The following is a 26,924-nucleotide window of genomic DNA, read 5'->3' on the forward strand; positions in this document are numbered from 1 at the left end:
AAGTCAGAGCTGATCCACTTCAACAAAGGCCGAAAACAGTGGTCCGAACCACTACAACTAGCCAAACCCGGCCACCCTTATGACTATACTATAGTTAAACCAACGGCTTCAGCCCGGTTCCTAGGGGTCTGGCTTGACTGGAGGCTTTCTTGGAAGGCCCACGGAGCTAGCATAGCTACCAAGCTAAGAACCCAAGACTTTGCTCTATCAAGGATAGCAGCCAAGACCTGGGGCCCGGGGCTAATCAGGGCCAGAGAGGTCTACACTAAGTGCATTCGCAGTGCAATAGCCTATGGGGCATCCAGCTTCCACAAGCCTACAACACTCAACGGCTCACCACAAGGCCTAGCTAGAGACCTAGCAAAGGCCCAGAACCGAAGCCTACGCATCGTAGCCGGAGCCTATAAGGCTACCTCTATACGGAATCTCGAGACGGAAACTTGGATCCCTCCCCTAGACCTTTATCTTAACAAGAGGCTGGCCGACTTCGAAGACCAACTCAACAAGCCTACCCTACAGGCCGGGCTAGGCCCAGAGGCCCCGAGGCGCCGACCAAAGGAAATCATCCAAGGGGCCTGCAATAGGCTCCAACGAAGGTTCCGGTCGCTACGGCGCCGGCCCTGGAGCCTAGAAAAGCCAACAGATGCTGAAAAGGCCTCGGCTACAGTGGCCGAATGGAATACCCAAGCTAAGGCCTTGGGCCCACCATTGGCTAAGACCCAGGAAGACTGGGCACTATTAAGAGCCTGGGAAGCTAGGTGGAATACCCAAGTCCAAGGACAGCCAACTAGGCTAGCCGACGAAGGCCTACCAACAGTCCTCTTCACGAACCAGAGCCTATAGAAACACCAAGGCCTTACAAAGGCTAAGAGCTCCCTACTAGTACAGGCTCGTACAGGGGCTATAGGCCTACGGGACTTCCTTTTCAAACAAAAGGCCTGTAACCAGCCTACCCCCTATTGCGAATGCGGGGAAGCCAGAGAGACAGTAGAGCATCTTGTGATTTGGTGCTCTATACCACCTATACCAAGAACTTGTCCTAGGCAACTAATACGCACCCACCGGGACCTTAGCCTTGTTCTACAGGGCCTAGGCTACCGGAACCGAAGACTTCTGAAGAAGGTACTGGGTTGGCTAATGGACTCGGGCCGGCTAGGGGAATATAGGCTCGCTCGGAACCTCGATGAGGAACTGGAAGCTAGAGAGCCCGGCTAGCCACACCCGTGGCCACGGCTTAGCCGGGCTAGCACACTACTAGCCGTTGGCCCAAGGCCTTCCCAAGGCCTTTTTCCTTACTTGCAGCAGCGTGTATCACTGAAACCATGTCTTTCCTATTACTTCCGACGAAGGTTTTTACCCGGCCTGAATGGTACGGTTTTTCCTTTGTACATAGCAGTAGAGGGTCCGGCGCGCCTTGTAAATAGCTAGGCATAGCGGAGTAGGAGAATATATATATATATTAAGGGTTTCGATAACCTGCTATATCTGTTGCATGGTCGCAGTCTGGCCCTGGGATCCTAGGGTGCTAGATGTCTAAGGCGCTATAATAGTCGATATTACCTTCGATCTAAACCGTAATAGAGTCAAAGGGAGTAAGCAATGTATGACGAAACCACAGGCAGTCCTGCCTCTGAAAGGGTTCGCCGGTCGAAGGTACTGCTGGTCGGACTGTAGGTCTCGGTGAAGCCAAAAGGTTTATAATAATGCTAGCCGCAATGTCTGCACAATAGGTAGAGGCTATTGCTTGTATTGCTTACTGGAGAACTCCTAGAGTCCTCTAGAACGAGTGACTATATACTGGCTATCTTTGGGTGCTCTTATATGCTCTATAGAGCTCCCTAGAGCTCGGTGCTCTGTTGACTCCATCGAGAGCTGTCATTTCCTCGCGTTGATTGGCTTAGCTCCTGAAGCTCTCGTCTGCTCTCTAGAGCACCTTAGAGCTCCTTCTTATTGGTCCTAAATGATTGGTTCCGGTGCGCCCTGCGCCACTCGTCGGGTTGTCCCACCTGCACCTGTCCTGTTGGCTTAATTCGTGACATCTTAGCAGCGTAGTACCACCTTACCAACTGGTATATAGAATGCAACCTCCCTGCTGACTGGCGCATTACAACCACCGAGAATGGCTGGACTACCAATATAGTAGGCCTTGATTGGATCAAGCACTTCGACTACCATACAGCGCCTCGGACAAAGGGCAAATACCAGTTATTGATCCTCGATGGCTATAAAAGCCACGACTCAACCGAGTTCGAGCTCTACTGCCAGCAGAACAACATTATCACGCTCTATATACCTCCATATTCCTCCTATATCCTCCAGCCACTTGATGTTAGCTGCTTTAGGCCGTTGAAGCAGGCGTACGGTCGCCAGATCAAGGACTTAATACGCGCGTATATCAACCACATAAGCAAGCTCGAGTTCCTTTATACCTTTCGCGCGGCCTTCTTTGCCTCTATCACCAAGAGGAATATATAGGGCGGTTTTGCAGGGGCTGGCCTTATACCGTACGATCCAGAGAGGGTACTTTCAAAGCTAGATATCAAGCTTCGTACACCAACACCCCCAACCTCACGGCCGGGCACTGTACAATCTTAGATCTTCCAGACACCACACAACCCCCGAGAAGCCAACTCACAGTCAACGCTCATCAAGACTCGCATTGCCACCCACCAAAATAGCTCCCCGACTTCGATGTTGGCTGCTGTGGACCAGCTGACAAAGAGTACAATGGCTGTAATGCACCAGGTGGCTCTCCTGCAGGCAGAGAATGCTTCGCTCCGCAAGGCCAACGAGGCACTAAGCAAGCACCGAAGAGCCAAAAGAACGCGTATATAGCTTGGAGGATCACTTGCAGTAGAAGATGCAAAGGATCTACTAGACCAAAAGGCTGTGGTTGGGGAGGTGGCATAAGAAATGCAGCCGGATGGTGGTGGTGCAGGGGGGGCTCGTACGAAGGTTCGGTGCTGTGGTGTATGCGGCAAGCCTGGTCATAATGCCGCACTTGTCAGGAGGTTGCAGAAGCATCTGATTCAGCCGTTTCTGATGTAATTGTAGTTGGTTGATAGTTCTGTTGTTTTGTAATTGAGGATAATGTGTGTAGGGTAGTGGAGAGTGGGTCATTCGCTTGTCTGGGTCACTCGCTTATCATGTACGATAGCACTCTAGATACTATAGCTAGCAATTATTTAGAATTAGAACCGAGCAAGAGAGGATGGTTATAATGGCTTCTTCTCTTATAACTATTAATTACTTGCCCTTCTGTAGCCCCTGGAATCTAGCAACTAAATCCTCCCAGGTAACCTCCGTCGGCAAGCTACTCCTCTCTAATATCCACTGTCCCTCGGCATGCTTCGCCCTAGCTACTAGCTCCCTCGTCCTGCCATGGACTGCCGTCCGAATGCTTTTTGCAATCCCGGCGGTGGGATAAGCAAACAGGCCAAACATACCAGCGCCGCTTTTCGCGACAAGACTGACCGCTCCCTTGCCGACGCCCTTGACGGCGCCCACCGCGCCGCCCCCGTTGCTGGCGCCGCGGATAGGCTCCATGACCAGATCGCTCAGGCCGTCGACAAATCCCCACGCAAACGTCTGGCCAGCGACCGCTGCGCCGCTCTTCGCGTCGGTGACTGGGCCATGGTGCCGGGTCTTGGTTCCCAAGTGCTGCGGCACGGCCTTCAGGCCCTCTGTGATGGCCAACGGGAAGTCGACAAGCATCCCCTTAGCGGCGATCGGCCCGATCATGCCAATGCTCTTGACCGACGCCAACGCGGCCGTGCCGGCTATGGACCGTTGTTTTGGCTTTCCGAGGTCGTCAGCGGAACCGGACACGGAGGTCTGGGAGGGGCTGGTGAGGCTGGAGCTACGGCTTCTCGGGGGGGGCTCATGGCGACTATTTTGTGTGGACTGATCCTTCTTTCGCTGTCGCTCGCGGCGCCGTTGTTCGTGTCGATACTCGTCCACCGGCTTGGTCACCATGCCGGTGATGGAGTCGGTCATGTCGACTGCCGTCGCCATGACGGCGGAGGCGCCGCCGGATATCGGGTCCCACCGGGTCACTTGAATGGACAGTGGTTTCGTGCGGTAGCTGGAAGCTTGAATGTCAGCGATGGTTGAATATTTAGAGGTTCTAATGTGATCTTACAGCTCTAGACGTTTCGGGTTGACGGCTTTGCGAGACAAGAGCTCTTCTACTGCCATTTTGGATATCTTGACGGGCTTCTTTCCCTTACTGTAAACCCATGCTGCAGGCTGGCTCGGCAGCAAGTCACATCGCAAACGCTGTGCAATAGGCAACTGACGGAGCCATGACTGCGCAGCGGTTCGGACGCCCTGCTCCGACTTCATCTGCTGGCCGATATACTGGGCTGCCGACTTTGCTTGGGAAGTCAGACAGTATGCGATGCCATCGGCCAGCTTCTGCGCGGTGAGTTGCCTGAAGGGAACCGGCTTCGGACCCGCACCGGAGTTGGCGACCATCTCTCCCCAGAAGGGTTGGCTGTATCAAGTCAGAGGGGCCTAGGGCTTCTACATCAACGTGAGGACTTACTCCCCAAAAAAGGGTACGATCATGGTAGGTACTCCGTTTCCCAGGCCGCAGGCTGTGGTGCCCGCGCCACCATGGTGGACAACGGCTGCGACATGAGTGAAGAGCCACTCGTGAGGGCAGTCTCCGATCCAGTATACGTGTTCGCTCACCGGCCCCGCCAAGTGGCTCCATCCCTTGGAGATGATGGCCCGAACGCCTGCTACTTTGATAGCATCCAGAATGATTTGAATGGCGCCTTGGGGGTCGTCAAGCACGATGCTTCCGAATCCAATATAGACAGGCTTCGGGCCAGCAGAAAGAAAACACGTGAGATCTTCAGGAGGCGAGTACGAGGGTGGGTTGCGGAAGAAGAACCCACAGACATCTGTGAGTACAGGTGTTAGCTGTTACGGCCGCAACCAGATCCTCAGTGTTCGGTTAAGCTCTTACCAATATGAGCGCCCCAATCCGCGGGCTTGGGAACGAGGGCAGGGGACCAGCAGTATGTGTGAGGGATGAGAAGCCTCTCTGTCAGCAACGGGCCGTCAAACATGGCCACGTTCTCCAGACCGAGTGACCGCCGCCATTTGTTGATGATAGGGCCTAAGCTATATAGTGGACATGATTATTAGTCCACGTTCGTCCAACGTCGTCAAGGAGCTCAAGCCTACCCCTGCCATGTCAGATGCTCGACTATTGCATAAGACGCGTAGTTGGCCATCGGCTGATTGCCCCTGCTGTTGTTGAGATTCGCCAGTGGGTGCGGAAATGCGCTTGTGCTTGTCCAGGGCATGGTGAACATGATGTGTACCGGGATTCCGAGGGCCTCGGCGCAGTGTACATGTGCAAAGGCAGGCGGGTTGGCGATAATGGCGTCGGCCACGAACGGTGCTCCGGTGATGGTGTCTGGGCGGAAACAAGAAGCCCAAAACCCTTCGAGCATCTCCTCCACCATGTCACGTTTTTGCTGGATCTCACCTGCATGCAGACTCTGGAAGCTTGGGATGAGGCCGGGGTTCTTAACCATGTACGCCATCAGTGCGGCGGGATCGCCGCCGACCGAATAGAACTCGAGACCAGAATCCCGGACAAAGTTCTCGAACACATCGTGAGTAGCGAGACGGACTCGGAAACCCAGCCTCTGAATCTCGTTTCCAAGGGCAACGAAAGGTTGGACATCCCCTCGGCTGCCAACGACTTGAATCACGACGTTGAGCCTTGGATGCTCCGGTCGATGTCCAGTGGCTTCCTCGTATGGTGGAGGTGCAGGCTCATATTCCGGCTCGGGTTCCTCGACGGTCTGTTCCATTTCAAGCCCTGTTTTCTGCCTGTACATGAGGCTGAGGGCTCTTGCAAGTTTGGACTCGCAATCAATTTCGACCCGCCCATCGCCTGCTCAACACATGTGTTTGTTTGGTAAGCTGATTCACTTCAAGGGGTCACTACGAGCGCTCGCTGCAAGACCTACCGCCAACTGTCACGCTACTTCCCATGAGCTCGTAGACATAACTGTCCTGTTGACATAGGTCGACGCCATCTCCTCCCTTTTCGGAGCGCGTCTCAGAACTGTCATCGGCGGCCCAGGAGGGCATGCCCGCTACAGGAACCTCGACGGGTTCAGCTGGCAACTCGTACTGGACGCTCTCACCGGGCAGCTCGTATCGTATGGTGCGCCGCTTGTCTGCCATGGCGGCAGTAAATCATTCGAGGAAGAGAAGACGTACTCTTGTCGGTCAAAAGGGCAGATGGGACGAGTTAGACGCGATTCGATGCACTGCGTCGAAAGCAGATGGTAATCTAAGGTAGTGTAGGGACGAAAGTGATTGCAAGAAGAGAAAGGATGCGAGAGATAAAGATATGAAGACTAGTCCAGCAAACGACTGACTTCTAGGTCCTAGGGAGTTTTCGGTAGGGACATACCTACACGAACCTGCCACAAGTCAGAGTGACAATCATGGAGTGCCCTGGACATGTTTCATACATGCGGCTATACAGCTCCACTGCTGAAAAGTTCTGAGAGATAATTACATTTCGTCAATTCCTCGTGCTCGGTCACATCTCGTTGGGTCCCTTAACCTGTAACTTGTCTCCCCGGGCGATCATCTAGTGTCGAGCAGATTCCATGTGTTAAGAAGAACGGCTGAAGTGTACGCAATGGCCGGAGTACCGATCCGTAATCCGTGAAGTGCCGACAGGCATCTAAGGTACCTTAGTGGGGCCTTCGTTCATATGCGATCCACACCTCGCTCACGATTCATACCATAAAATCTCGTTTGTGGTGCGAAGCTGAACGAACTCTAAACGAACCTTGCCCTCACACTAAGCCTCAAATTCTGGCTCCATCCATCTCCGCATATCAGCCTGATTCATTCATTCGGCTTTCTGGCCCGCTGTTTTGGTTTCGCATGCAATATGCCATGTTCGCCGGACACGGATCCGTTGGCTTGACCATGGCCAAGAAATGCATACTGCATAGCCTCGGGTTCGCAGAACCGACGACGGGATGGACCGCACTGCCCCTGAATATAATGAGAAATAGTCGGGTAGAGTGGCAGCATGCTTTAAACATTCTGGTCAATTAATCCACCCCCAAGAAGCATGGCGACTACCTGGTATACTTGCGCTAGACAGCAAGTCATCCGCAATAGATACGCGTAATGCGGGTTGCCCGTCATCCAAGATTCTCGGTATTTGTTTCTTGATCTTCCTTTTTACACTCGCTCGTTGGCCTTGAACTGCACAGTGATCCCGCTCCTGTCGACTCATCCCATCAACCCCTTCGCGCCACGTCCGCCAGGCCCGTCGCCTCGTTACCGCACCAATGTACCTCCCTATCAGAGAAGATGCTGCCGCCCCGCCGGTAAACCCTTTCAAGCTTTACCACTATGACCCTAGCATCGCGGGCGCCGTCGTCGTGCTTCTACTGTTTCTCGGCACCACGGCCCTGCATTTCTGGCAGCTGTTTCGGGCCCGATGTTGGTTCATGCTGCCGTTGGCTATTGGCGGTATCTGTAGGGAACCCACCTTCCATCCTGAGGACACCGATCACGACCCAAAGACATGCTAACCAATTAACTCATTGCAGTCGAGTTCGTCGGGTACGCCGCTCGTGCGAAGTCGGGCGCCGAAAGCCCCAACTGGACGCTGGGTCCATACATCATCCAGGCGATTCTGCTTCTTGTCGCACCGGCGCTGTTCGCTGCCACCATCTACATGCAGCTCGGCCGGATCATACTGCTCTTGCATGGCGAGTCCCGGGCATTGATCAAGAAGAAGTGGTTGACCAAGATATTTGTCACTGGGGATGTGCTGTCATTCTTTTTGCAAGCAGGGGGTGAGTACATATTGTATAAATCCATCGGCAAGAACCGCGCTAATCATGTGTCTTGACAGGCGGCGGATATCAGGCCACTGGGTATGGAAAAGCACCGACGGATATGCCTTAATAAGCTCGGGAATGTTGCAGCTGACAGTGTTGGCAGGACTCTTGAAGCCCTTAACAACGGAGCAACTGTCATCATCGTGGGCCTGTTTGTGCAGCTCGTCTTCTTCGGCGTCTTCATGGTCGTCGCCGTGGCCTTTATCCTCTCCATCCGGCGGGCGCCAACCTCCCAGTCACAGACGCACTCGTCGATCTGGCGGCGCCAGATGTTTGCCCTATGCGTGGGAAGTATGCTCATTATGGTCCGCTCAGTATTCCGCGCCATTGAGTATCTGCAAGGCTTCGACGGATACCTTCTCAGCCACGAGGCGTACCTCTACGTCTTCGATGCGGTGCTTATGTTCCTGGTTATGGTGCTCTTCAACTACATTCATCCATCCGAAGTGGCAGAGCTCCTTGTCCGGGAAGATCGGGAGTGGTATGTCAAACTCGCTCTCTTTTTATCCCTTTTCAACCGTCTCGGAAGCCGCTGAAGTCTTCTTTTAACGCAAGCGACAGCGCTCTTACTCCTGAATTGCCTCCGATCCCGGCCCGCTCAGCATAAAATGGCTAACCTTGTTGGACAGGAAGATGGGAATCCTCCCTGACAACCGCTACGATACGCGCCTGGATTCCGATTCTTGATGAGCGAAGTTACCTATCCTTTGTAACAGGCTGGGGGGCGGATTTTAGGCAGAGCCTGGCATGTATGGAAGTATGTCGGTTGGGATCTTCTAGAAGGGGCACGGCGTTTTTTGGAGATTGGCTGGGATCAGAAAGTTTACCTTGTCTATCAGTATTTTGGGTTATCCCATTGCTTTTCTCTCTCTCTTGTTCTTTCTTGACTATGAACCTTCGTTCAAATCAGTCAAGCCCAACATACTCGATTGGCCAGGAGATCCATGGCCTCCAATAAGACCCAAGCAGGTGGGCAACAACTTCTACAATCTCCTTTCCTAAGCCTTCCATAAACCAGTGATCTCGGATGCCGTGCAGTAGGGCACCGAAGTAAGCAAACAAGACCAGTGCGGGAGGCTGTCTCTGGTGTAGCAAGGTAAAATAGGACTGGGGCGCAAAGTGAATGAACATCAGGGGCCCAGACCATGCGCGGTTGTAGCCCCATTCGGCCAAAGTGGCTGCATCCATCGTTTCAAACTGCTGGATAAACATTCGACATTTACGGAGGATCCGAAGGGCTTGGTCGTATGTCTCTGCATCGTTGCTGTTCTTCCACGTCTCTCGCGTGCAGCAAAGATAGCCATCGGGGCCCTGGTACGCGGCGGCCGGGCCTGGCTCCAGATCGTCCCAGTTCCCTAAGCTCAAGATGCGCTTCATGCGACCAAACAGCAGGTAGTTGAAGGTCGGGTGCAGCACCGCTTCGATGCCGCGGATCATGGGAATCCATTCGATGCCGAGAACCAAGTCCTTGTGCGAATGGCGGGCAAGGCTGCAGTCGGTGTCCACGCCGCGTCGCCTAGACACACCGAACACGTAAATCATGTTTAACAGAGACCAGACAAACAGGGCCTCGCTGTTCGCCTCGGTGATGCTGGCCAGCGACTGGCGGAAGCCTCGGAGCCCCTCGTTGTGATGCTCGGCAGCCCTGGCGACATATGGGCCATCTCCCGTCCCATGGCTGTGCACGAGATGAAGGGCAGCCACGCTCAGGATGGCGTGGAACACGAAAGGATGTCGCAATCCTACCTCTGGAAACAGGCGTTGCCAGATGTCAGCGCAGCTGGGCTCGCGGCAGATGCTGAGGCTAGTGGACCATGTCCACTGGTGAAGAAGAACCAGGTCGTCGATGATGAAGGCGCATGCTGTGGGGCAACATGGCCCATCTGAAAGGGCCGAGATCTCCTGGGGAGGACGGACAGGCGATCCATGCGGTGCCAAGGACGAAAGGGGTGGAGATGGCCCATTTGGTAGCGGCGATGCCAGAGTATCAGGCGCCAGCGGCAGTTCTAGGGACACATCCGTCGCGACATCCTTGATAATTCGGTATTCTGTTGTATATTTGCATGGGACCGCACGGCGCACGCAGGCCCGGCAACTCGGCTTTTGCTCATCGCACTTGGCAACATCAGCATAGCGCTGGGAGTATCGATATTCTCAAAGTCACCTTGACGCGCCGTCGGCGGCACTCGGTGCAGCCGGTCTTTGTCTTCCGATGGGGACGGCGTCGCTGGGGCCCATGTAGGCCGCGAGAGATTGCTTCAGGCGACTGGGAAGCTGTGGATCCATTCATTTTGGATTGTCCAGGCGTTTTGCAGAAAGCGTTCGGCGAATCAATGCGAAGCGGCCTTTCGAAGAACGAGATGCGTTTAGGGTGACACAAACGAGAAACGAACAAAATGGCAAAATGAGTTCGGGAACATCTGGAAACTTAAACGAGACAGCGCCTGTCCACACTTTTTACAGGCTAGCGGAACTTGCCGGGCGGACAGAGTAGAGCTTATTAGTTCTACGTGGGGCAATAACTTTAGGCACGAGTCAGGGGTTACGGCACCTGCATAGATTCTCGCGAAACTAGCTCGCCTAGCCTTGCTGCTCGTTTAAGGGTGCCAGGGCATATATACAAGTATCCGTATCGAGGGAAGCGTCTTCTGACTCGGGCACCCCTGGTTTCTACTAAGCACCTCCAGTCTCTTGAGTTTATAACTCTATCGGGCCTGTTTACATAGTACCTATAATGCCAGAACATGCCATCCTAGCGACTCCATCCGTTTACTCTTATAGCCACTAATAGGCTGGAGCTCTAAGGACATTATGGTCCTGGAACAGCAGAGCCCGCCGAGAATATGTCCGAATGTCTATATCCGATACGACATCAGGCGACCGATCATCCTGTTTTCCGGCTACTAAAGCAGCAAGACAGTAGCATATCGACGCAACTCATTACTAAATATGGGGATGCCATATCCTTTTATTGGTGTGCCAAGCCCTCTGGAACGACATGGTCAACGTCACCAAACATCTCGCTACGTTGGCGATACTCCTGGCCACCGCCGCCCTCGCCGATGGAGCCGAACATTTTAAGACGCTGCTAGTGTTTCCCACCCGTGAGTAGTCACCTATAGAGTTCTACCGCTTAAAGGCTCGGATGTTGACAGATAAATCGGCCGAGAGTAACGGATATGGCTAGGTAGGGGCATACCGGAAGGCCCAGGAGGCTGTAACTCGTCTCAACCTGACGCAGAAAGTCGCCTTGACGACAGGCTACGTACATGGCCTATCGGCTATCCTGCAATGGAAACATCCGCCCAATCCCGGAGATCGGATTCCAGGGGTTATGTCTGGCTGACGGCCCAGTGTCCGGTGAGTGTCATTTGTTTATGGTTCTATCAAGATGAGTTTTGATGCTAATGCTTAGCCTAGTAAGGATTGCCGATTTGGCTACCGTCTTCCCGGCCGGTTTGACTGCGGCCGTATATAGGAAATAGGCGTGCAGGCATCCGCTAAGCATTATATCGGCAATGAGCAAGAGATGCAGCGATCCAACACCTCCACCAAGGACGGCCACGAGGTCGCCGTCATTTCTTCCAACATTGGCGACCGAACCATGCACGAGCATTATATGTGGGATCCATAGTCTCTAGGGGTGGCCATTACCCGTCCTGATATTTGCCGTCACATTCTAGTTAGGGAGATCCTATTAACGGGGGTTATTAAGGGTCGCTTTGATACGGTATAGTGTCTATCTATACGCGGAGAATCACTTTGCGCAATACCTTCCTGATTGACCTAAGCTTAATGTAGATGGACAAGGATAGTTCTCGGTGTCTGCTCTCGATATAAAGACGTGCCTGGGTAGTGCCATCAACGAGACTTGCGATAGCATATTCTTTACATCATGTTGAACGCAGCTGAGGTATCATTTTCATTAGCTAGTCTTGTCTAATCGTTGTAGCCGCCACACTCCCAGGCTCGCTTATCCTTTGTACAATACATACGCGTTGCCGCCCGCTCTATTGCCCGTCGACCCCGTTATATAGCATGGCTGACCAGCTGCGACTCAAACTGCAGGCTGAACGGATAATCTATGTACCCTTTGGCCAGCTTGGGCGTGTAAAACACGCTGCGATCGTGCTTTACCAGCTCGATAGCCTTCTTAATGCGGAATACGAGGTCAGGGTTCGAGATGAAGGCCCGCCCAAAAGCAATGACGACGTCGTACCCGGCATATATCTGGTCGACTGCCTTCCTCGCGCTCTCGGGCGTGAAGCCGCCAGCAAGCAGCACGGGACTGGCATTTTCCCACAGTCTGACTAGCCAGTCGACGCTCCGCTGGCCTCCACACGCTGACTCGATGTTTCCGCTAATGCGTGCCTCGATCAGATGTAGATATCCCAGGCCCAACGGACGCAGCTGACTCACGAGATAACGAAAGGTCGGGTCCGGATCATCCATCAACATGCCGCCAAAGTCACTGTAAGGGCTTAAGCGGATACCGGTTCGACTAGCACCGATCGCGGCAGCTACCGCCTTGACGACCTCAATGGGGAAACGCGCCCGATTCTCGACGGAACCGCCCCACGCATCCGTGCGTTTGTTGCATGTGTCTTGCAGAAACTGGTCCGGCAAGTACCCGTTGGCGCTATGGACCTCGACGCCGTCGAACCCCGCGGCAATCGCGTTCCTGGCGGCTGCGGCATATTGGGCGACCGTGTCCCAGATCTCGTTCTCGGACATCTCCTCGGGTACTTGTGAATTGGGACCGATGGGTACGGCACTGGATGATACCGTCCTAGTGATGACCTCGGGCGTGCTTTGCGTGGCGGCTGGGCCACTGTATCTCTCGCTCCCAGCACGGCCCGGATGCCACAGCTGACACCAGATGAAGCATCCCTTGGCGTGGACGGCGTCGGTGATATTGCGCCAGGCCTCAACCTGTTCCGTGGACCAGATTCCGGGGGCGTTGGTGGTACCGCCCGAGGCAGCAGCCGAGGGAAACATCCCTTCAGACAGAATGAGCGTTCCAGGGACGCTAGCTCGCTGCTCATAGTACTCTGGACCCCTGGTTAGCCGGACGTTAAATGGAGACAGCGCGGTTGAGGTTCTTCTAAGTACCTTTTACCATCGGCAGCAGCGGGAGCCAATTGTCGTCGCTTCGAAAACGAGTCAACGGCGCCATGGCGACGCGATGGCCCAGCTGGGCTTCACCGACTTTGAGTGGTTTGAAAAGGGTGGACATGGTGAGGACTCCTTAACCACTACGACTGGTACCGTGGGAAGAACTTGTTGATGAGGAATGCGATGCTTGAAGTTCATCTTTGCCACACACGCTGGTATTTGTAGTTTCGCTTCCACCCCTACCTGTACAACGTAACACCACCTTTTTCAAATCCGAGCTTCGGATGCTTCGCCAGATAGTACGCTTGGCTGCTTACGTATCACTGTATCACGCTCCAGGGAGCACAGAGAGCATAGTATCACTGATTGGGTATTACTAATCTATACGGATTACTGATCTATGCGTATTAGTGATCTACACTGCATTTGTCAAGCGGAGAATCGTTTCCAACGCAAGCCATAAGAGTGACCAAACGTGAAACCATGAATGGGTGGGTGATAGGGAAGCCAGTCCTGTCTGGCTGCCACTCTGGCGGCGGTGGGGTGTGTTCTCAAGCGCCAAAACAAACTCAGTTTCTGAGAATTTAGGATCAAATTCTTTATCCAGAACTAGGATGTGAAACATATCGTTGCAATCTAGCGAACAAGAAAAGAAAGAAGACGACAAAATCGCAGGGCGTCACCACAAGTCGTAGCAGACTGGTCCCTTCATGTACTATCCAGCGGGGACTCCGCATCCTTCCAGCTTGGTTTCACTTCTCTCACCGAGTGACTAGGACGACACAATAGCTCAGCCAAGAAAGTCGCCCACAACCTGGCCCAGCCTTTTCATGGTCGGGCCAGGATCCATAAGACTGAAATGATTGACGTCGTCCAGCACACGTATTGTCAGCCTGTCCCGTCCAAGCAAGCTGGCCCAGCCGTCGGCCGAAAAGTCCGTCCTGTTATTCAGCAGCCACAGCATCTCGCGGGGGTCGTCAGGGCGCATCTCGGGCCGCGGACCGTTGGGGTCTTTGCACACTCCGTCGCGCGCATACACAATCAGGGTGGGCGGCGCGTCGGCAAGCGGGGTTGGCTCGTACTTGTCAAGGATGTTGATGAAGGCGCTGAAGTGTGCGCGCAGCCAGTCGGGCATCTTGTTGCGACCGCCGCCGAAGAGGCCGATCGAGTCGAAGAAGTCGTACATGCGCTGCGGCGGGTTCTGCAGCCCGATCGGGTTCGGCGAGTCGAGCAGAACCAGCTTGTCCACGCTCTGGCGCGAGCCGCGCAACTGCCGCGCCGCCTCGACCGCGATGATCCCTCCCGCTGACCAGCCGCCGATGGCGACGGGGATGTGTTGGTTGCGCTGAGCCAGGAGCCGCTGGATTTCGGCGACATATTTGGCTGCAAGCATGGCCATGTCGACGCCGAGGCGTGTCATCTCCTCCGCTGTCTTCCGCCAGGGGCAGTTCAGGCCGTACACGGCGACGGTGTCGGTAATGCAGGGGCCCAGGGCGGCATAGGACGTGGCAGAGCCGGAGCCGTCGGGAAGCCAAAATAGGAGAGAAGCTGCGGTGCGTGCATTCCCCGACAACAAGACGGAAGTCGCATGTGGAGGGGAGGACAAAATGGACTCCATTTGCAGGCTTCCGCTGGTCTCCTCCGACAGACCCAGCACGCTCGTAAGCGCCCGCTCAACCTCTTGAAGTGTTTCATTCTCCATGAACAAGGTGGAGGGCACCGCGTCACCGAGAAGGTCTCGGAGTTGGGCGGTGATGGTCAATGCTAGCAGCGAATCCACGCCGATGTCGCCGAGGCAGGTGGAGGGGGCTAGTTCATGGAGAGGCACACCCGTTTCGTCTGTGATGGTCTGCCGGAGAACTAAAAGCGTCGCTTCTCGGCTGTCCGAGTCCACCTTCCCAGAGTTAACGGAACCGTCTTCCCGAGGCGTGGGAGCGGTGATGTGCGTTTCATCGCTAGTGCGACTGCTGACGCTCCGAGAACGGGTTCGGGAATGTGGTGTCGGCACTCCACTGCTTCCCGAATCGGGAGCTTGATCGTCCAACCAAGTCTGTAGGTTGGCGACGGTTGGGCACTCGATGAATATCGAAGAGGGCAAGTCCCTTTGCAGCTCATCGCGGATCCTGGCCGTGATGGTGAGCGAGAGCAGCGAGTCGAGACCGAAATCCGCGAATTCGCTTGCCGGCTTCAGCTCCGTTGGGGAGAGGCCAACTTCCTGGCAGATGACGGATAAGACATGGTCGAAGAGCCCTGATGACGTGCGGCGTTCGGCTTTGGGTTCCGGTCTTGAGGGTTCTAGAGTACGAGGCTTTCTGGGTTCTTTTTCGACAACAAGAGGTTGGCGCGGCTGCATCTCAGAGAGACCGGTTGCTCGAGAAGGAGCATTGACCGGCGGGACCGTGGCAACTGCTTTGCGCGGGGGCAGAGCGTGGTCGAGAACCCGACGCGGGACACCCTGGAACTGTTGTTCATTAACGTCAGCCACTTCGCATCACGGAGAAACCTCAAGTGGTAGGAACTTGAAGTAACACCTACCTTCACGCCCTCGAATATGGCGACTATCCGCCCTTCATGGAGAATGTACGTGTCACCGGCGTAGAGCGTCTTCTCAACCAACTGCATGCGATTGTAGGCGTAGTATGTCTTGGTCGCGTCCAGCCTCTCGGCAATCCGCAGCCTTTCCCAGCCGTGGTTGATGAACACCTGCTTCTCGCTGTCGACGGCATCGTTGCCGTTCATGATAAACCCGGCAATTCCGCCAAGGCTGTCGATCCATCGCGGATTCACCACGAAGCCACCATCGCCCACCTGGAAGTTGACCGTGGACACGGCCTCGAGCCGCTCGCTGTCGAGGACCACCTCCTTCATGCCCTGGTAGTCGCTGCTGTACACCACGATGGCGCCAAACAGCTTGTAGACCATGCCGCGCTTCAGTTTGTGGCTCTCGCCGCTGTGGATGCCCTGGTTCAAAGCCTCAATGCGGGACAGGATCAAATGTGTGTTGCGCCGCCACTCGTCCAGCCATCGTTGTTCCGGGAAGATGCGGGCGTCGAGTGTGGCGTGGGACCTTGTTCGCTTGCCATTGCCGTCCACGCTGTAGATCGACATGGAGATGGAGCGGGCGCCCCAGTCCGCCGTCGCAGACACGCGGAAGAGATGTGTTGACTCGTCGGGCTGAGCAATCAAGGGAGCGTCAACCTTGACATCGGTTACATCAATCCCCGTCGTCTCAGTCGACATGCCGGCGCCCTGCAGCATGTAGTGGGCCATAGTGATGGCGACGTCGGCATATAGAGACTAAAAGCAAACCTCCATGTTAGTGATTGGATCACTTTGAATGGACTCTTCAACATGTTGAGTGTAGTAGGAAGGACTCACTGAAGGAGCAAGGTGAGCACCGTTGACGACGTGTCCCTGTAAGACTGGTAGTAGCCGATCGTCAAAGATGTCAGACTCCACGAGCAGCGACGATCGATCCGCCCCGTGGCGTTCTTCCAACACCCTCTGCACCGACGGCGATAGATATTTATACTGCGGCGCAGCCGTGGTTGCCTCGAGTTTGTGTTGAGCGTTTGCAGCCTCGGTAGCAGGCACCAATCCCTCGCCTTTCGCCAGACAGAAGTTGTTGCGATATGGTATCCAATACTTCTTGAGGTCCCAAGAGTAGCGAGGGAGCTGCACGACCTTCCGGGCAGCCGGGAAGTTTCTGTGATATTCGTTCCACTCAATGTTGAACCCAGCGAGGTATAAGGACTCGAGCGCAGCAGCAAGCGTCTTGTAGGCATCGGCGTCCCTGCGAAGTGTCGCCAGGGTCGTACAGTCGGATCCAAGCGTACCCTTCACCATGTCGCTGCAGGCAGGGTGGACGCCGATCTCGAGCCACACGGTGCGTTCGTTAGCAATGCTGCTGGTACTTGTCTTAGCAGCCTCCACCGCTCCAGCAAAGTCAACCTTGGCCCGGAAAGCCTTGGCCAGGTACGATGCGTCCAACACCCCGTGCTCGCCCGCCTGAACTGGTCGGGAAAGCAGAGGGGACAGGACCGGGATTTGGGGAGAACGATACACCACGCCCTGCGAAGCCGCAGTCTCGAACGGTGCGAGAATGGGTTCCACCTGTGCTGAGTGGAAGGCAAAGGGGAGGTCGAGTCGGACAGACCTGAGGCCCTTCGCTGTGGCTAGCTTCTCCACTTCGCAGATATTATCCAGTCGGCCGCTGATGACATGACCCGCCGGCTGGTTCGCGCAGGCGACCTCACATTGCGAGCCGCCCTCTTGAATCAGCTCCCCGATGACATCGGCGGTGGTCTTGACGGCCAGCATTGCATGGGTTCCAGGCGTGCAGTGCTCTTCGAGCAGCGCGGCCCGCCGGCCAACGAGATACACGGCGTCGGCGGCCGAGATCACCCCGGCGACGTAGAGCGCGGCATACTCCCCCAGGCTGTGGCCCACCACGGCCGAAGCCGTGACTCCCAGACTCTGCCAAAACCTCGCAAGGGCCATCTGCACGCAAGTGAGAGCGAGGTGTGAGGCAACGACGCTCACTTCCTTCGCGTTGTTTATGGCGTGGCTGCCGTCGATGAGACCAATGAAGGCGGGGAATCCTTGGTCTGTGGCCAGGCGGTTGAAGCGTAGCATGTCGGCACGGAAGGACGGGTTGGTTGTGTAGAGAGACTTGCCCATGCCGCTGTAGAGGGTCCCTTGGCCAGTAAAGGTGAAGACCACGTTGGGGGTCTTGCTAGCCGCGGGAATCGGCTTAGCGGCGACCTGGTTCAGGGACAGCAAACGGGTCGTGATGCCAGCCATGATGGATGCTGTGTCTGTGCCCGAAACCATGGTGCGATAGTTGTGGTGCATCCGTCGTGCCGTGGTCGTGTAAGACAGCGCCGGGAGCGAGGTCTGTGGGTTAGCCTCCAACCAAGACAGAAGCCCGTTAAGATTCTCGGCTAGAGATTGTGCTGTCTTGGCCGTCACCGCAACCAAGTGCACCGGCCGTGGGTCGGGTGCCACGGTTGCGTCAACGGTGTCTTGGGCGGGTGCGTCCTCCAAGAGAACAGCGGTATTCCCGCCCGCGGCACTGAAGTTGTTCAAGAATACGGCTCGCTTGCCCGACACGCTGTCCTCCCGTCGCCAGGGGGTAGGGTTGAAAGCGATACGCACCCCGCGTTCGGATAGATCCTGCGGATAGTTGTGGTTGATGCGCGTCTTAATACCGCAGTGCGGTGGGATCTCGCTGTGCTTCATCATCATGAGCACCTTGATCAGGGACGACACGCCCGACGCGGATTCAGCGTGCCCGATGTTGGCCTTGGCGGACCCGAGGTACAGCGGGCGCTGCGGGCTGCTATCGGTCCGCTTCCTGTGGGGCACAAACACGGACAGGACCGAGTTCATCTCGGTTGCGTCGCCCGCCTGCGTCCCCGTTCCGTGCATCTCGACGTAGCTGATATCGAGTGGGTCGACGTCGGCATACCGCATGATCCGCTTGAACACGCTGGCCTGATCGCCCTCGTGTGGGCGAGTGATGCTGTCGGTCTGTCCGCAGTGGTTGGTGGCCGTCCCGACGATGACACCAAAGATGGGGTCGTTGTCTGCTTCAGCGTCCTCGAGACGCTTCAGTATGACGGTGGCCACCGCATCGGCACGGCAATACCCGCTAGCTCCGTCGTCAAAGGCATTGCAGTTACCTATGATGAAAAAGTGTTAGCAGGCCATACATGAACCACTACTGTCGAGATCGCGGACAGGACTCACCCGTGGTAGACAGAAAGTGGCCGCGGTCCAAGCCGGCAAAGTTGTCAGGGTTCGTCAGAACGTTGGTGCCCCCTGCGATGGCAGTGTCGACGTCGCCTCTCCAGAGATAGTTGCAGGCGCTCTGAATAGCGGCGAAGCTCGACGAGCAGGCCGTGTCAATGCTGAGGCTGGGGCCCGAGAAGCGGAAGAAGTAGCTACATTGTAGGGTCAACAGGTGCCAATTCATGTACGTGAGCCGGAAGACGTATTGTACCTAATGCGGCCGGGCACAAAGGCACGGTTGCCGCCCGGGATGAAGTATGTGTCGACGTCCTGACCACTGTTCACCTCGCGCCAATCATCACTCGTGGTGCCGAAGAACACGCCCACCCGGTCTTGCTGTGTGCTTGGCGTGCGGTTCCGGACTAGGCCGGCCATCTCCATTGCCTCGTAGGTAGTGGTGATGGCTAAGCGTTGCGCCGGGTCGGTGTTCTCGGCTTCCCGCGGCGACATGTTGAAGAAGCGGGCGTCGAACATGCCGGGTTCCTCGATGAAGCACCCATACTTGACGCGGCTAGTGTTCTTTTGCTTGCCGGTGGGGTCGTAGTGCGCCTTCCAGTCAAAGCGATCCGGGGGAATCTCGCGGTGCACGTCTCGGCCGGCGCGAAGGAGCTCCCAGAAAGCTTCGTTCGAGTCGGCATCCGGAAACCGGCCCGAATACCCAATGATGGCGATCTTGGAATGCTCAAACGCTCCCGACACGCCAGGCGGATGTCCGCCGGGCTGCGATGTTTGTGGGGTGTCGACACGCACGGTGATTCCGTGGATGCTCAAGGCCATGCTGAGCATGGGCGCAGCATTGCTCGCAAACGGGACAATAGTGCACTCGGATGCCTCCGCCTCGGCCAAGAGGGAGCGGAATCGGGTTGCCACCCGCTCCCAGCGAACCGGCCTTTGAAGGGTTTCGCGCACCACGTCCCGGATCACAGCCTTGAAGCCAGAGGCTGTCATGCTCTCGCCTGTTGACGGCGACAGAAGGCGCAGTCTGAGAGGCTTCGAGGCAGCGGCGCTGTCGTCAGAGATGTGGTCCACAATGTCGTCCACATCGGACTCGTCGAAGATGCCCGAGGCATGGAAGGGCGATTGGATATCCAAGTACCGCACCCGCAGCCTGCCAGATTCCTGGGTCAACAGGTCCTGTAGCGTGGACGGCGGGCCACTGATTGTGGCTACATGGCTTGGTGTTGTGGCGCTGATGTATAGCTTCGCGTCGCTCCGGACAGCCTAGGTAACCAGAATTGTCTTTAGCCTCGGACTCAAAGGAAGTTGGATCCTTGGCCTGTGCCCTTACTTCTGAGCCCTGCAGTACAGGCAAGATCTCTTTTTCTGTGTCAGCCCTTTCCTTTGGGCTGACAATGGCCGACCATGACTTGGCAGCATCTGCCTCCTCAGACTGCACTGTTGGCGATATGTCCTGCCCGGCCAACCAGGAACACAGCGCTGTCCGGAATGCGGCGAGAGCGGCTTCAATAGCCAAAGGAACCAGATCGGTCAGCGTCTGCGAGCAGCTCACAGCTGCGGCCGCAAACCCCCCTGTGCAAGGTCCAATGACATATGTCCCGCCAGGCGAGGGATATGCCCTGGCACCGTTCTCATTCTCTCTGGTGCTACGGTTAGTGTAATGTTAAGTTGCCGTGATGTAGAAGATGGAGGACGGCTTACGCAATAAAAAGCGCCAGTTCATAGACGCACAACGCGAAGAATCTCAGAACCGGCGTGCCTTTGGTATCCCCCAGCCGGGACACGAGGTCGACAAGGGTTGTGAAGTGAGGGAACAAGTCTTGCTCGCGGGCTGGAAGTCCGCCGATGAATTTTCGGAGGCCGTAAGCAAGACGGGTGAAGAAGGAGGCCAGTACGGGGTTTGTTTTGGTATGCAACAGCCGCCAGAGATCCTCCTCGACCCTGGATGACGATAAATCGCCGAAGAGGAGTACTTGGTAATGCTGGACGGAGCCGTCCGGGGCCGTCGAAGATGTGTTTGTCGCCATGATTGGTTCTCAGGGACATAAGACAGTATCACACAAACTCAGCTTGGCCCATATTCTAAAGGTGTCTGTCTGCTTGAAGATAAGGGCAGACTTTAAGGGTTTATGCTCAGACATCGCATATTGTTTTGTAAGATGGCGAGAAATCACATCAACACACTCACTGTCAGCAAATTCGCTCATATTCTTAGTATTCTCGCCGCCACCTCAACTGCCTCTCACTTCGGGTGCCGTAGCCCGGGCGCCGAGCGAAGAGCAGACGCATATGCGTTTTTGGCAATCCACTCGAGGTCCGAAGCGCTGCGGGCGTAAGACGCCGAAAACCGAGAGTTCCGCATCGGAGCAGGATGGAACTGTAAGCAGATGGTCTCCCGTCCGAGATAGGGGGCTGGTGCTCAATGAGAACTTGCGCTGTCTTTTTCTTGATTTAATACTACTTCTCGGCTTGATTAAAGCCCGCCGTGTTTCGCCGGTGTGGTGTGTACATACACCTTTGCCATTGTGTCCGTGCTTACGGTTGCCTCCGAATTTCTTTGCAACCCTCCATTGTTTCCAGTCATCATGAGCAACGCCGGCCACACACAGAAGCTCTACGCCATCACCATCTTCGGCTACAAGAAGGAGGGCATGGGCGAGGAGGAATACCATGACTATGTGAGCAAAGTACATGCTGGGCACCTGAAGGCCCTCCTGGCCCAGAATAACATTGTGTCTTACACGATGGTGAGTTCGGCCTTTGTGTGGTTCGTTCAACATTCATTCGGAGCTCAGGTGGTTAACTTCACTCTCCCAACAGCAACACAACACGTCGGAAACTCGCAGGATGCTTCAGGCAATCCACCCTGGCGCCCCCGCCGAGAAGGAGGCGGACTGTGACATGGTGGTCCAAATCGTCTTCAGGGACCTCGACGACTACCTTAGGGTGCGGCAGGACCCCCATTTCCTGCAGGTGGTGAACCCAGACCATCACAACTTCGCCGAGGGCAAGAAGACAAAGTTTGTCACGGGCTGGTATGAACTTCATGTCGTCGATGGTCGTGTGGTTTCGTGATGAGTACGTAGTAGATCAAATACTGAAATACGATGATGTCGCCATGTCGTCATGTTGTTATATGTCTGTCCGCAGTTGAAAATAATGACATATGCACATTCCGGTGTCCCCGCCCTAGGCAGTAGTAGTGAGGGAGGGTTATACGCTGGTGTATGGTTTCATGTATGGTTTCAGCATGCAGCAATGCCGTAAAAGAATATTTGAGCTACAAGGACACAACTAATTTCGTTCCACTGACGCCGGCCCTCAGAATCTCGAGTCCACTGCCAATGGCTTCAAGGCCTTTACCAACGACCACAACCCGTAACGGGAGCTTGAACTGTCCGCGGGACACCATCTCTGAAAGCTTCTCCATTGCCCAGAATCCACCCGGCATCTGAAACACCATGCGACCGAAAACCGTTTGTGCTGACACCCTCTCGGGAATGGCCAGCTGGTGAGTGCCTGTAAAGACCTGGCTGTACAATCTGGGGCCATCAGATCTTAGTGTCTCGAATAGCTGTCCGTTGTCTGGCACGCCAGCTACGGCATCGAGGATAGCGTCCACTCCCTGCCCCGTGGGCGAAGCGGCTCTGATGGCCGCAACAATGTCTGGTTCATTGCGATCGATGCATGCCGTGGCCCCGAGGCTCAAGACGTGGACATTGTGCTTGCGCGAGTTGGTCGTTAGGATTGCGGCATGCGGGAGCGCAGCTCGCAGTAACTGCACCGCCGATGCGCCAACTCCAGAGCTGCCGCCCAGAACGAGGATACTGTTAAGGGGCAGGGCGTTTGAGGCGGCTTGGTCCTGGAACAGAGAAACGCCCAAGCCCTTGGCAACGGCTGCCGCCGCCGTGAGGTAACAGATACTGGTGCTGATGATTAGCGTTTTGTTTCCCCTGAGACAGCCTTTGTTTGCCCTCGCTTGCTTTCCACACTTACGGAACAGAGCAGGCCTCTTCAAAAGTCCAGTCGACCGGCTTCCTGGTGGCAAAGTTCGCCGGCACGGTAGTGACGTCCTGAAACGCACCGGCTCGGCCGCCGTGCCCGGAAAGGCTCATGACGGCATCGCCGGGCTTGAAGGCAGTCACATTCTCGCCCACCGCTACCACAATGCCTGCTGTGTCGATACCGAAGATCTCGGGCCAGGCCTTCACCATCTCGCCGTGGTAGAGGTTCTTCCAGTCCAGCGGGTTCAATCCGACCGCGACATTACGGATGCACAGCTCGTTCGGACCCGGGGTAGGATACGGCGCGTGTGTCACGGCGAAGGGGCCGCCTTTCTGGGTCGCCACATATTGTCTGATTTGGCTGTCGCCCTCGTTTTGGGAAACCATGGGGGCCTGAATCTGGGACTGTAACAAAGGACAGGCCGAGGTCAGCTATGCCCGGCGTGAAAATGAATTGGTAAGCACACGGACGGTGGTAAGGACTTAAGATTGGGGTCGATTGCGCTTGCACGATGGAGGATAGCACCGCACTGTCGATACAATGACTACTGCATTCCCTGTCCCTTTGCCAACTCTCATCAGTCCCTGGGACGAAGAAAGGTTCGGTGCCGAGCCGAACCCGAAGACCCCGAGCCGCGGTCCACCGGTTTTTTTAATGTCGGACGCCGAAGCCCGAGCTGTGTCGTTTATGCAATGCTCTGAGACTCTGAATAGACCTCAGCCCTGAATGTTCCATACCGCGCAACACATCATGTGAGATGTCTCACACATCGGGTCCCGGGGACGAACGATAGACCGGACCTTAGCTACTAGTGCTAGCTAGGATTCGAGACACGTAATCATACCCTCAGTTAGGGACGTATAAAAATGGGAGCCGTGACATATCAGCGCATCGTCAGAGTTGTAATAGCTCCGACCGAGCGAATCATCGTTGAGTTTATTCCCGGAATTAACACACGGTTTCATCCCGCTTCGTCGAACCAGACACACGGCAACCATGGATGCTCAACATGAGGCCTACGCGTCGACCCTCGACGTTCACCACTTCAAGCCCGACAATGTCCCATGGCGCAGGCTCGGCGAGTGTAAGCTGTTCTCTTCCCGGTCATGAAAACTCTCTTCCAATGTATAGTACAGATGACTGACTGGGAATGTGTCACATCCGGTTCCAGACTTTTGGCGGCCCATCGAGGATGGCTCCAACACACAGTACCGACTGGCCGTCATTGAGAGTCTCATTCCGCCCCACAAGGCCGGGCCCATCTTTCACTTCCATGAGATGCACGACGAGGGATTCTACGTGACAGTGAGTTACAAGTCATATGATTCTTTCTCTCCTGGCTGAGTTAAGGACCAATCAATTACCTTACCAGCACGCCCGCCAATGCTGACGTGCGACCCCCACCCACCCACAGAAGGGCAAGGTCCGCTTCCACGTGCCCGGCCGTCCCGATGTAGACGTGGCGGCCGGCGAGATGGTGACGGTGCCCGTGCGCCTGCCGCACAAGTTCAGCAACCCGTTTGACGAGGAAGCCGTGTTCATCAACACGGCGACGCCCGGCTTCTTCGTGCGCTACTTCGAGCATCTGGAGAATCTCATTGGCGAAGGCAAGGTGCTGACTCCCGAGGTCAACGCCGACGCGCTCAAGCGCTTCGCTACGATTCCGCTCCCAGCCGCCGACGTCGAACGTCTTCAGGAGAGGGGCATGAATGGCGAGAGGCTGATGAAGGGGTTCCAGAACGGGGGGAAGGAGGCTGGTGAACAGGCGCATCGGGCGGTGATGTAGTATACTGGGTGCTACTAGTACTGGTAACTCCATCAATAGAGTAGAAATAGAAAGAAAGCACGACCTTTCCGGGGGGTACAGATGAAGATGTCTTGTACGAGTCGCCTTTCCTCACCGCCGCTATCCAATCCTACGTACTGAGTTGGAGGTATTGCTACTCCTTGAGAACCTAGAAGTGGAAATAGCCAGGTGTCTCCGGCTTGGGATTAATATCTAGCAGATCAGACTCAGGGATACGAAATGACACATGGCGATGTCTGAACAGCTCTCCCGGTCTACGCGGGCAGCCATAGCTGCTTGTTCTCTTCGGCAAACGACTTGAAGCTCAGGGGCTTCCTGCCCGTCATCCTCTCTACCGTGTCGTCCGTATAATCCTCTTTGCCTTCGGCGGCAAGCTTCTCCAACGAGACCACGAAGCCAGCGTAGTGGGTGGGGAGCTTGAGCTGCTCGGTCATGTGCTTCAGTCTGTCTTCGGGTGAGAGACTGACATGCGCAATGGGACGAGCCAGAACCTTGCTGAGCGTGGCAGCCGCCTATTTCGTTTGTTTCCCAGCAACTGTCAGTAAAACAAGAAAAAAAAAGGATTTCTTTCCTTGGCGGTAGAGGATTGAAAATGGTGAAGACGAGAAACAAGTAAAAGAACTGGGCTGGGCTGGGGCGAAGCATACCTCATCATGCGTGATTGACTCAGGGCCGACAATCCGGTAGTCGGTGTTGGGCGGCTCGCGCTGCGTCAGGGCAGCAAAGGCGACGCCGCCGATGTCGAGGGCGCTGACAAAGGGCACCTTGGCATCCCCGACACTGCTGTATATTTTGGACTCCTCGCGGATGGTTTTCAGGTGGAAGCCGTCAGATAGGTTCTCTGTGACCTTGGCGTTTAGCCGTACTGACTGGTACTCGTTTGCAACGGTAGGAATGAATCACCACTCGCACTTACCCATGAACCAGGTCGGGCGGCACACAGCCCATTCCACCCCTTTCTGGACCATATGCTCCCACACCTTGCCCGGGCCGGGTGCGCCCATCTTGGCCGTGGTGCCGGCCATCAGTACAAACCTCTTGACCCCGCGGTCGGCCGCATAGTCGATGAAGGCGTTGATGGGCTTGTCCGGCTCCGGCACGCGCGGCATGACCATGTAGACGGCGCGGATGGCCTCGCCGCCGGGGAAGGCATGGGCGAAGGGCGCAGCATATGTCGTTTGGTCCGTCCAGTCAAAGCGGACGGCGGGGCCGTCGGCGTCCGCATCAGCGTCAGATCCCCCGCGGCGCGAGGCAAAAAGATACGGAATGCCGGCATCGGAGCAGAGGCTGGCGATCCGTCGCGCTGTTTTGGCCCCCGCGCCGCCCGTGAGCAGGACAGCCATCTTTTCCGTAGATTGTTTTGTGACGTTGGCTTTCTGCGAGTTGCGACCGAATTTCCTAAGGAAAGGTAGACGATGTTGCTCGTTGTCACTTGTCAGCAGCGTGCTGGGCTTTGTGAAGACTTAAGAGACAGTGTGGACTGTGGAACACGGTAACCCACGGGTTGGTGGGCAGACCGCGGAAGTCGCGATTGATGATTGTTGGGCCTTGTTCTTGTTGGCTGCGGAAGGTGCGTGATCCGAGAGCTCTACTGTGTAGGTAGTATAACTGTGCTGACGCTTGACACGCACATTCGTCACTCCGGTCGGCCGGGTGCTTGCCTGTTTTATCCTTACCTAGTAGTACCCAGACAACCCAACTGGCAAAAGCCCGACTTTCCAAAGGCGCCAACCAAACTTACCAAACTGCAGCTTTTCTGTTTCTTTGTTGTTCCGGAGTTTGCTTTAAACTCCGCCAACTGGCCTGTGTGCACCACCGAGTACCGCGTGCCCGGAACCCGAGGGATGGAATGTATTGACATCATAGCCCTTGTTTTTGGCTTGTCTGGTGAGGGGTAAGCGCCTCCATCCAATAGCTCGTCATTTCGCTACTAAGACATGATGTGAAACACGTTATTGGTGGACGGATCAATGCAGAAGTCATTCGAGACAGCTGGCTTCTTAGTGCAGATATTTTGTGGTTCTTCATCGCACTGTGGCATTATCGTTCAGCTGAAGTGTACTAGTCTAGGCACCGTCTAACATTAAATTTTGCAAGGATTGCGATCTGCTTGTATGTTGTACGTCGACATTACATTAGATAGTGTAGTATGGCCCTTCAACTCCCGCATTTATGATCAAGTAAGATGGCCCGGATGGGGAAGCACGGAATTAAGGAATAATAAGCTTCTGACGGCGGGGAGCAATGATCAGCCGCTAAAGGAATGTGTCTCCACAGTGATCCTGGATCCGATCTTATCGTAACCCAAGTTCCAGGTTATAGGTAGGCCCACTGCATAGGTA

At 55.4% G+C, this 26,924-nt stretch overlaps 11 protein-coding genes across 11 annotated transcripts; 4 read left to right on the forward strand and 7 right to left on the reverse strand.

Moving 5' to 3' along the window:
- Nucleotides 1-2,647: 2,647 nt before the first annotated feature.
- On the reverse strand, nucleotides 2,648-6,663 carry B0T15DRAFT_567933 (sterol glucosyltransferase; the record flags this gene model as incomplete). The annotated part of the gene is made up of 9 exons (XM_062870740.1): nucleotides 6,507-6,663; nucleotides 5,994-6,455; nucleotides 5,197-5,917; nucleotides 4,976-5,133; nucleotides 4,547-4,910; nucleotides 4,142-4,495; nucleotides 3,905-4,084; nucleotides 3,318-3,865; nucleotides 2,648-2,712 (listed from the first exon to the last, which is right to left on the reverse strand). Exons 2-9 carry the CDS (start codon nucleotides 6,211-6,213, stop codon nucleotides 2,648-2,650), a joined length of 2,610 nt encoding a protein of 869 aa, XP_062719645.1. The 5' UTR covers nucleotides 6,214-6,455; nucleotides 6,507-6,663.
- Nucleotides 6,664-6,842: 179 nt separating this feature from the next.
- B0T15DRAFT_223217 (uncharacterized protein) lies at nucleotides 6,843-7,220 on the reverse strand. Its single transcript, XM_062862837.1, has one exon. The coding sequence runs from the start codon at nucleotides 7,092-7,094 to the stop codon at nucleotides 6,882-6,884; it is 213 nt and encodes a 70-aa protein (XP_062719646.1). The 5' UTR covers nucleotides 7,095-7,220; the 3' UTR covers nucleotides 6,843-6,881.
- On the forward strand, nucleotides 7,221-8,701 carry B0T15DRAFT_223226 (RTA1 protein). The gene is made up of 5 exons (XM_062862839.1): nucleotides 7,221-7,536; nucleotides 7,611-7,859; nucleotides 7,919-7,940; nucleotides 8,008-8,385; nucleotides 8,534-8,701. Exons 1-5 carry the CDS (start codon nucleotides 7,347-7,349, stop codon nucleotides 8,589-8,591), a joined length of 897 nt encoding a protein of 298 aa, XP_062719647.1. The 5' UTR covers nucleotides 7,221-7,346; the 3' UTR covers nucleotides 8,592-8,701.
- On the reverse strand, nucleotides 8,632-10,317 carry B0T15DRAFT_223222 (uncharacterized protein). Its single transcript, XM_062862838.1, has 2 exons — nucleotides 10,069-10,317; nucleotides 8,632-10,019 (listed from the first exon to the last, which is right to left on the reverse strand). The coding sequence occupies exons 1-2, from the start codon at nucleotides 10,192-10,194 to the stop codon at nucleotides 8,811-8,813; spliced, it is 1,335 nt and encodes a 444-aa protein (XP_062719648.1). The 5' UTR covers nucleotides 10,195-10,317; the 3' UTR covers nucleotides 8,632-8,810.
- Nucleotides 10,318-10,818: 501 nt separating this feature from the next.
- On the forward strand, nucleotides 10,819-11,538 carry B0T15DRAFT_575433 (uncharacterized protein; the record flags this gene model as incomplete). The annotated part of the gene is made up of 3 exons (XM_062870993.1): nucleotides 10,819-11,008; nucleotides 11,096-11,169; nucleotides 11,383-11,538. The coding sequence occupies exons 1-3, from the start codon at nucleotides 10,903-10,905 to the stop codon at nucleotides 11,536-11,538; spliced, it is 336 nt and encodes a 111-aa protein (XP_062719649.1). The 5' UTR covers nucleotides 10,819-10,902.
- Nucleotides 11,539-11,821: 283 nt separating this feature from the next.
- On the reverse strand, nucleotides 11,822-13,315 carry B0T15DRAFT_417530 (uncharacterized protein). Its single transcript, XM_062865491.1, has 2 exons — nucleotides 13,017-13,315; nucleotides 11,822-12,955 (listed from the first exon to the last, which is right to left on the reverse strand). Exons 1-2 carry the CDS (start codon nucleotides 13,138-13,140, stop codon nucleotides 11,934-11,936), a joined length of 1,146 nt encoding a protein of 381 aa, XP_062719650.1. The 5' UTR covers nucleotides 13,141-13,315; the 3' UTR covers nucleotides 11,822-11,933.
- A 280-nt stretch (nucleotides 13,316-13,595) lies between these two features.
- B0T15DRAFT_567936 (polyketide synthase) lies at nucleotides 13,596-20,797 on the reverse strand (the record flags this gene model as incomplete). The annotated part of the gene is made up of 8 exons (XM_062870741.1): nucleotides 13,596-15,480; nucleotides 15,555-16,316; nucleotides 16,398-18,703; nucleotides 18,771-18,964; nucleotides 19,024-19,532; nucleotides 19,563-20,033; nucleotides 20,164-20,410; nucleotides 20,472-20,797. 8 exons carry the CDS (start codon nucleotides 20,795-20,797, stop codon nucleotides 13,810-13,812), a joined length of 6,486 nt encoding a protein of 2,161 aa, XP_062719651.1. The 3' UTR covers nucleotides 13,596-13,809.
- A 444-nt stretch (nucleotides 20,798-21,241) lies between these two features.
- On the forward strand, nucleotides 21,242-21,845 carry B0T15DRAFT_557251 (EthD domain-containing protein; the record flags this gene model as incomplete). Its single annotated transcript, XM_062870440.1, has 2 exons — nucleotides 21,242-21,517; nucleotides 21,591-21,845. The coding sequence occupies exons 1-2, from the start codon at nucleotides 21,356-21,358 to the stop codon at nucleotides 21,843-21,845; spliced, it is 417 nt and encodes a 138-aa protein (XP_062719652.1). The 5' UTR covers nucleotides 21,242-21,355.
- Nucleotides 21,846-21,996: 151 nt separating this feature from the next.
- Nucleotides 21,997-23,580, reverse strand: B0T15DRAFT_435873 (chaperonin 10-like protein). Its single transcript, XM_062865822.1, has 2 exons — nucleotides 22,767-23,580; nucleotides 21,997-22,693 (listed from the first exon to the last, which is right to left on the reverse strand). The coding sequence occupies exons 1-2, from the start codon at nucleotides 23,159-23,161 to the stop codon at nucleotides 22,051-22,053; spliced, it is 1,038 nt and encodes a 345-aa protein (XP_062719653.1). The 5' UTR covers nucleotides 23,162-23,580; the 3' UTR covers nucleotides 21,997-22,050.
- Nucleotides 23,581-23,635: 55 nt separating this feature from the next.
- Nucleotides 23,636-24,561, forward strand: B0T15DRAFT_503229 (RmlC-like cupin domain-containing protein; the record flags this gene model as incomplete). The annotated part of the gene is made up of 3 exons (XM_062867464.1): nucleotides 23,636-23,859; nucleotides 23,947-24,080; nucleotides 24,190-24,561. The coding sequence occupies exons 1-3, from the start codon at nucleotides 23,772-23,774 to the stop codon at nucleotides 24,559-24,561; spliced, it is 594 nt and encodes a 197-aa protein (XP_062719654.1). The 5' UTR covers nucleotides 23,636-23,771.
- A 275-nt stretch (nucleotides 24,562-24,836) lies between these two features.
- On the reverse strand, nucleotides 24,837-25,925 carry B0T15DRAFT_494378 (nucleoside-diphosphate-sugar epimerase family protein; the record flags this gene model as incomplete). Its single annotated transcript, XM_062867012.1, has 3 exons — nucleotides 24,837-25,094; nucleotides 25,230-25,423; nucleotides 25,499-25,925. 3 exons carry the CDS (start codon nucleotides 25,923-25,925, stop codon nucleotides 24,837-24,839), a joined length of 879 nt encoding a protein of 292 aa, XP_062719655.1.
- Between the last annotated feature and the right edge of the window lie 999 nt (nucleotides 25,926-26,924).

This window comes from Chaetomium strumarium, assembly GCF_033439665.1.
Source record: "Chaetomium strumarium strain CBS 333.67 chromosome Unknown B0T15scaffold_5, whole genome shotgun sequence".
NCBI lineage: Eukaryota > Fungi > Ascomycota > Sordariomycetes > Sordariales > Chaetomiaceae > Chaetomium > Chaetomium strumarium.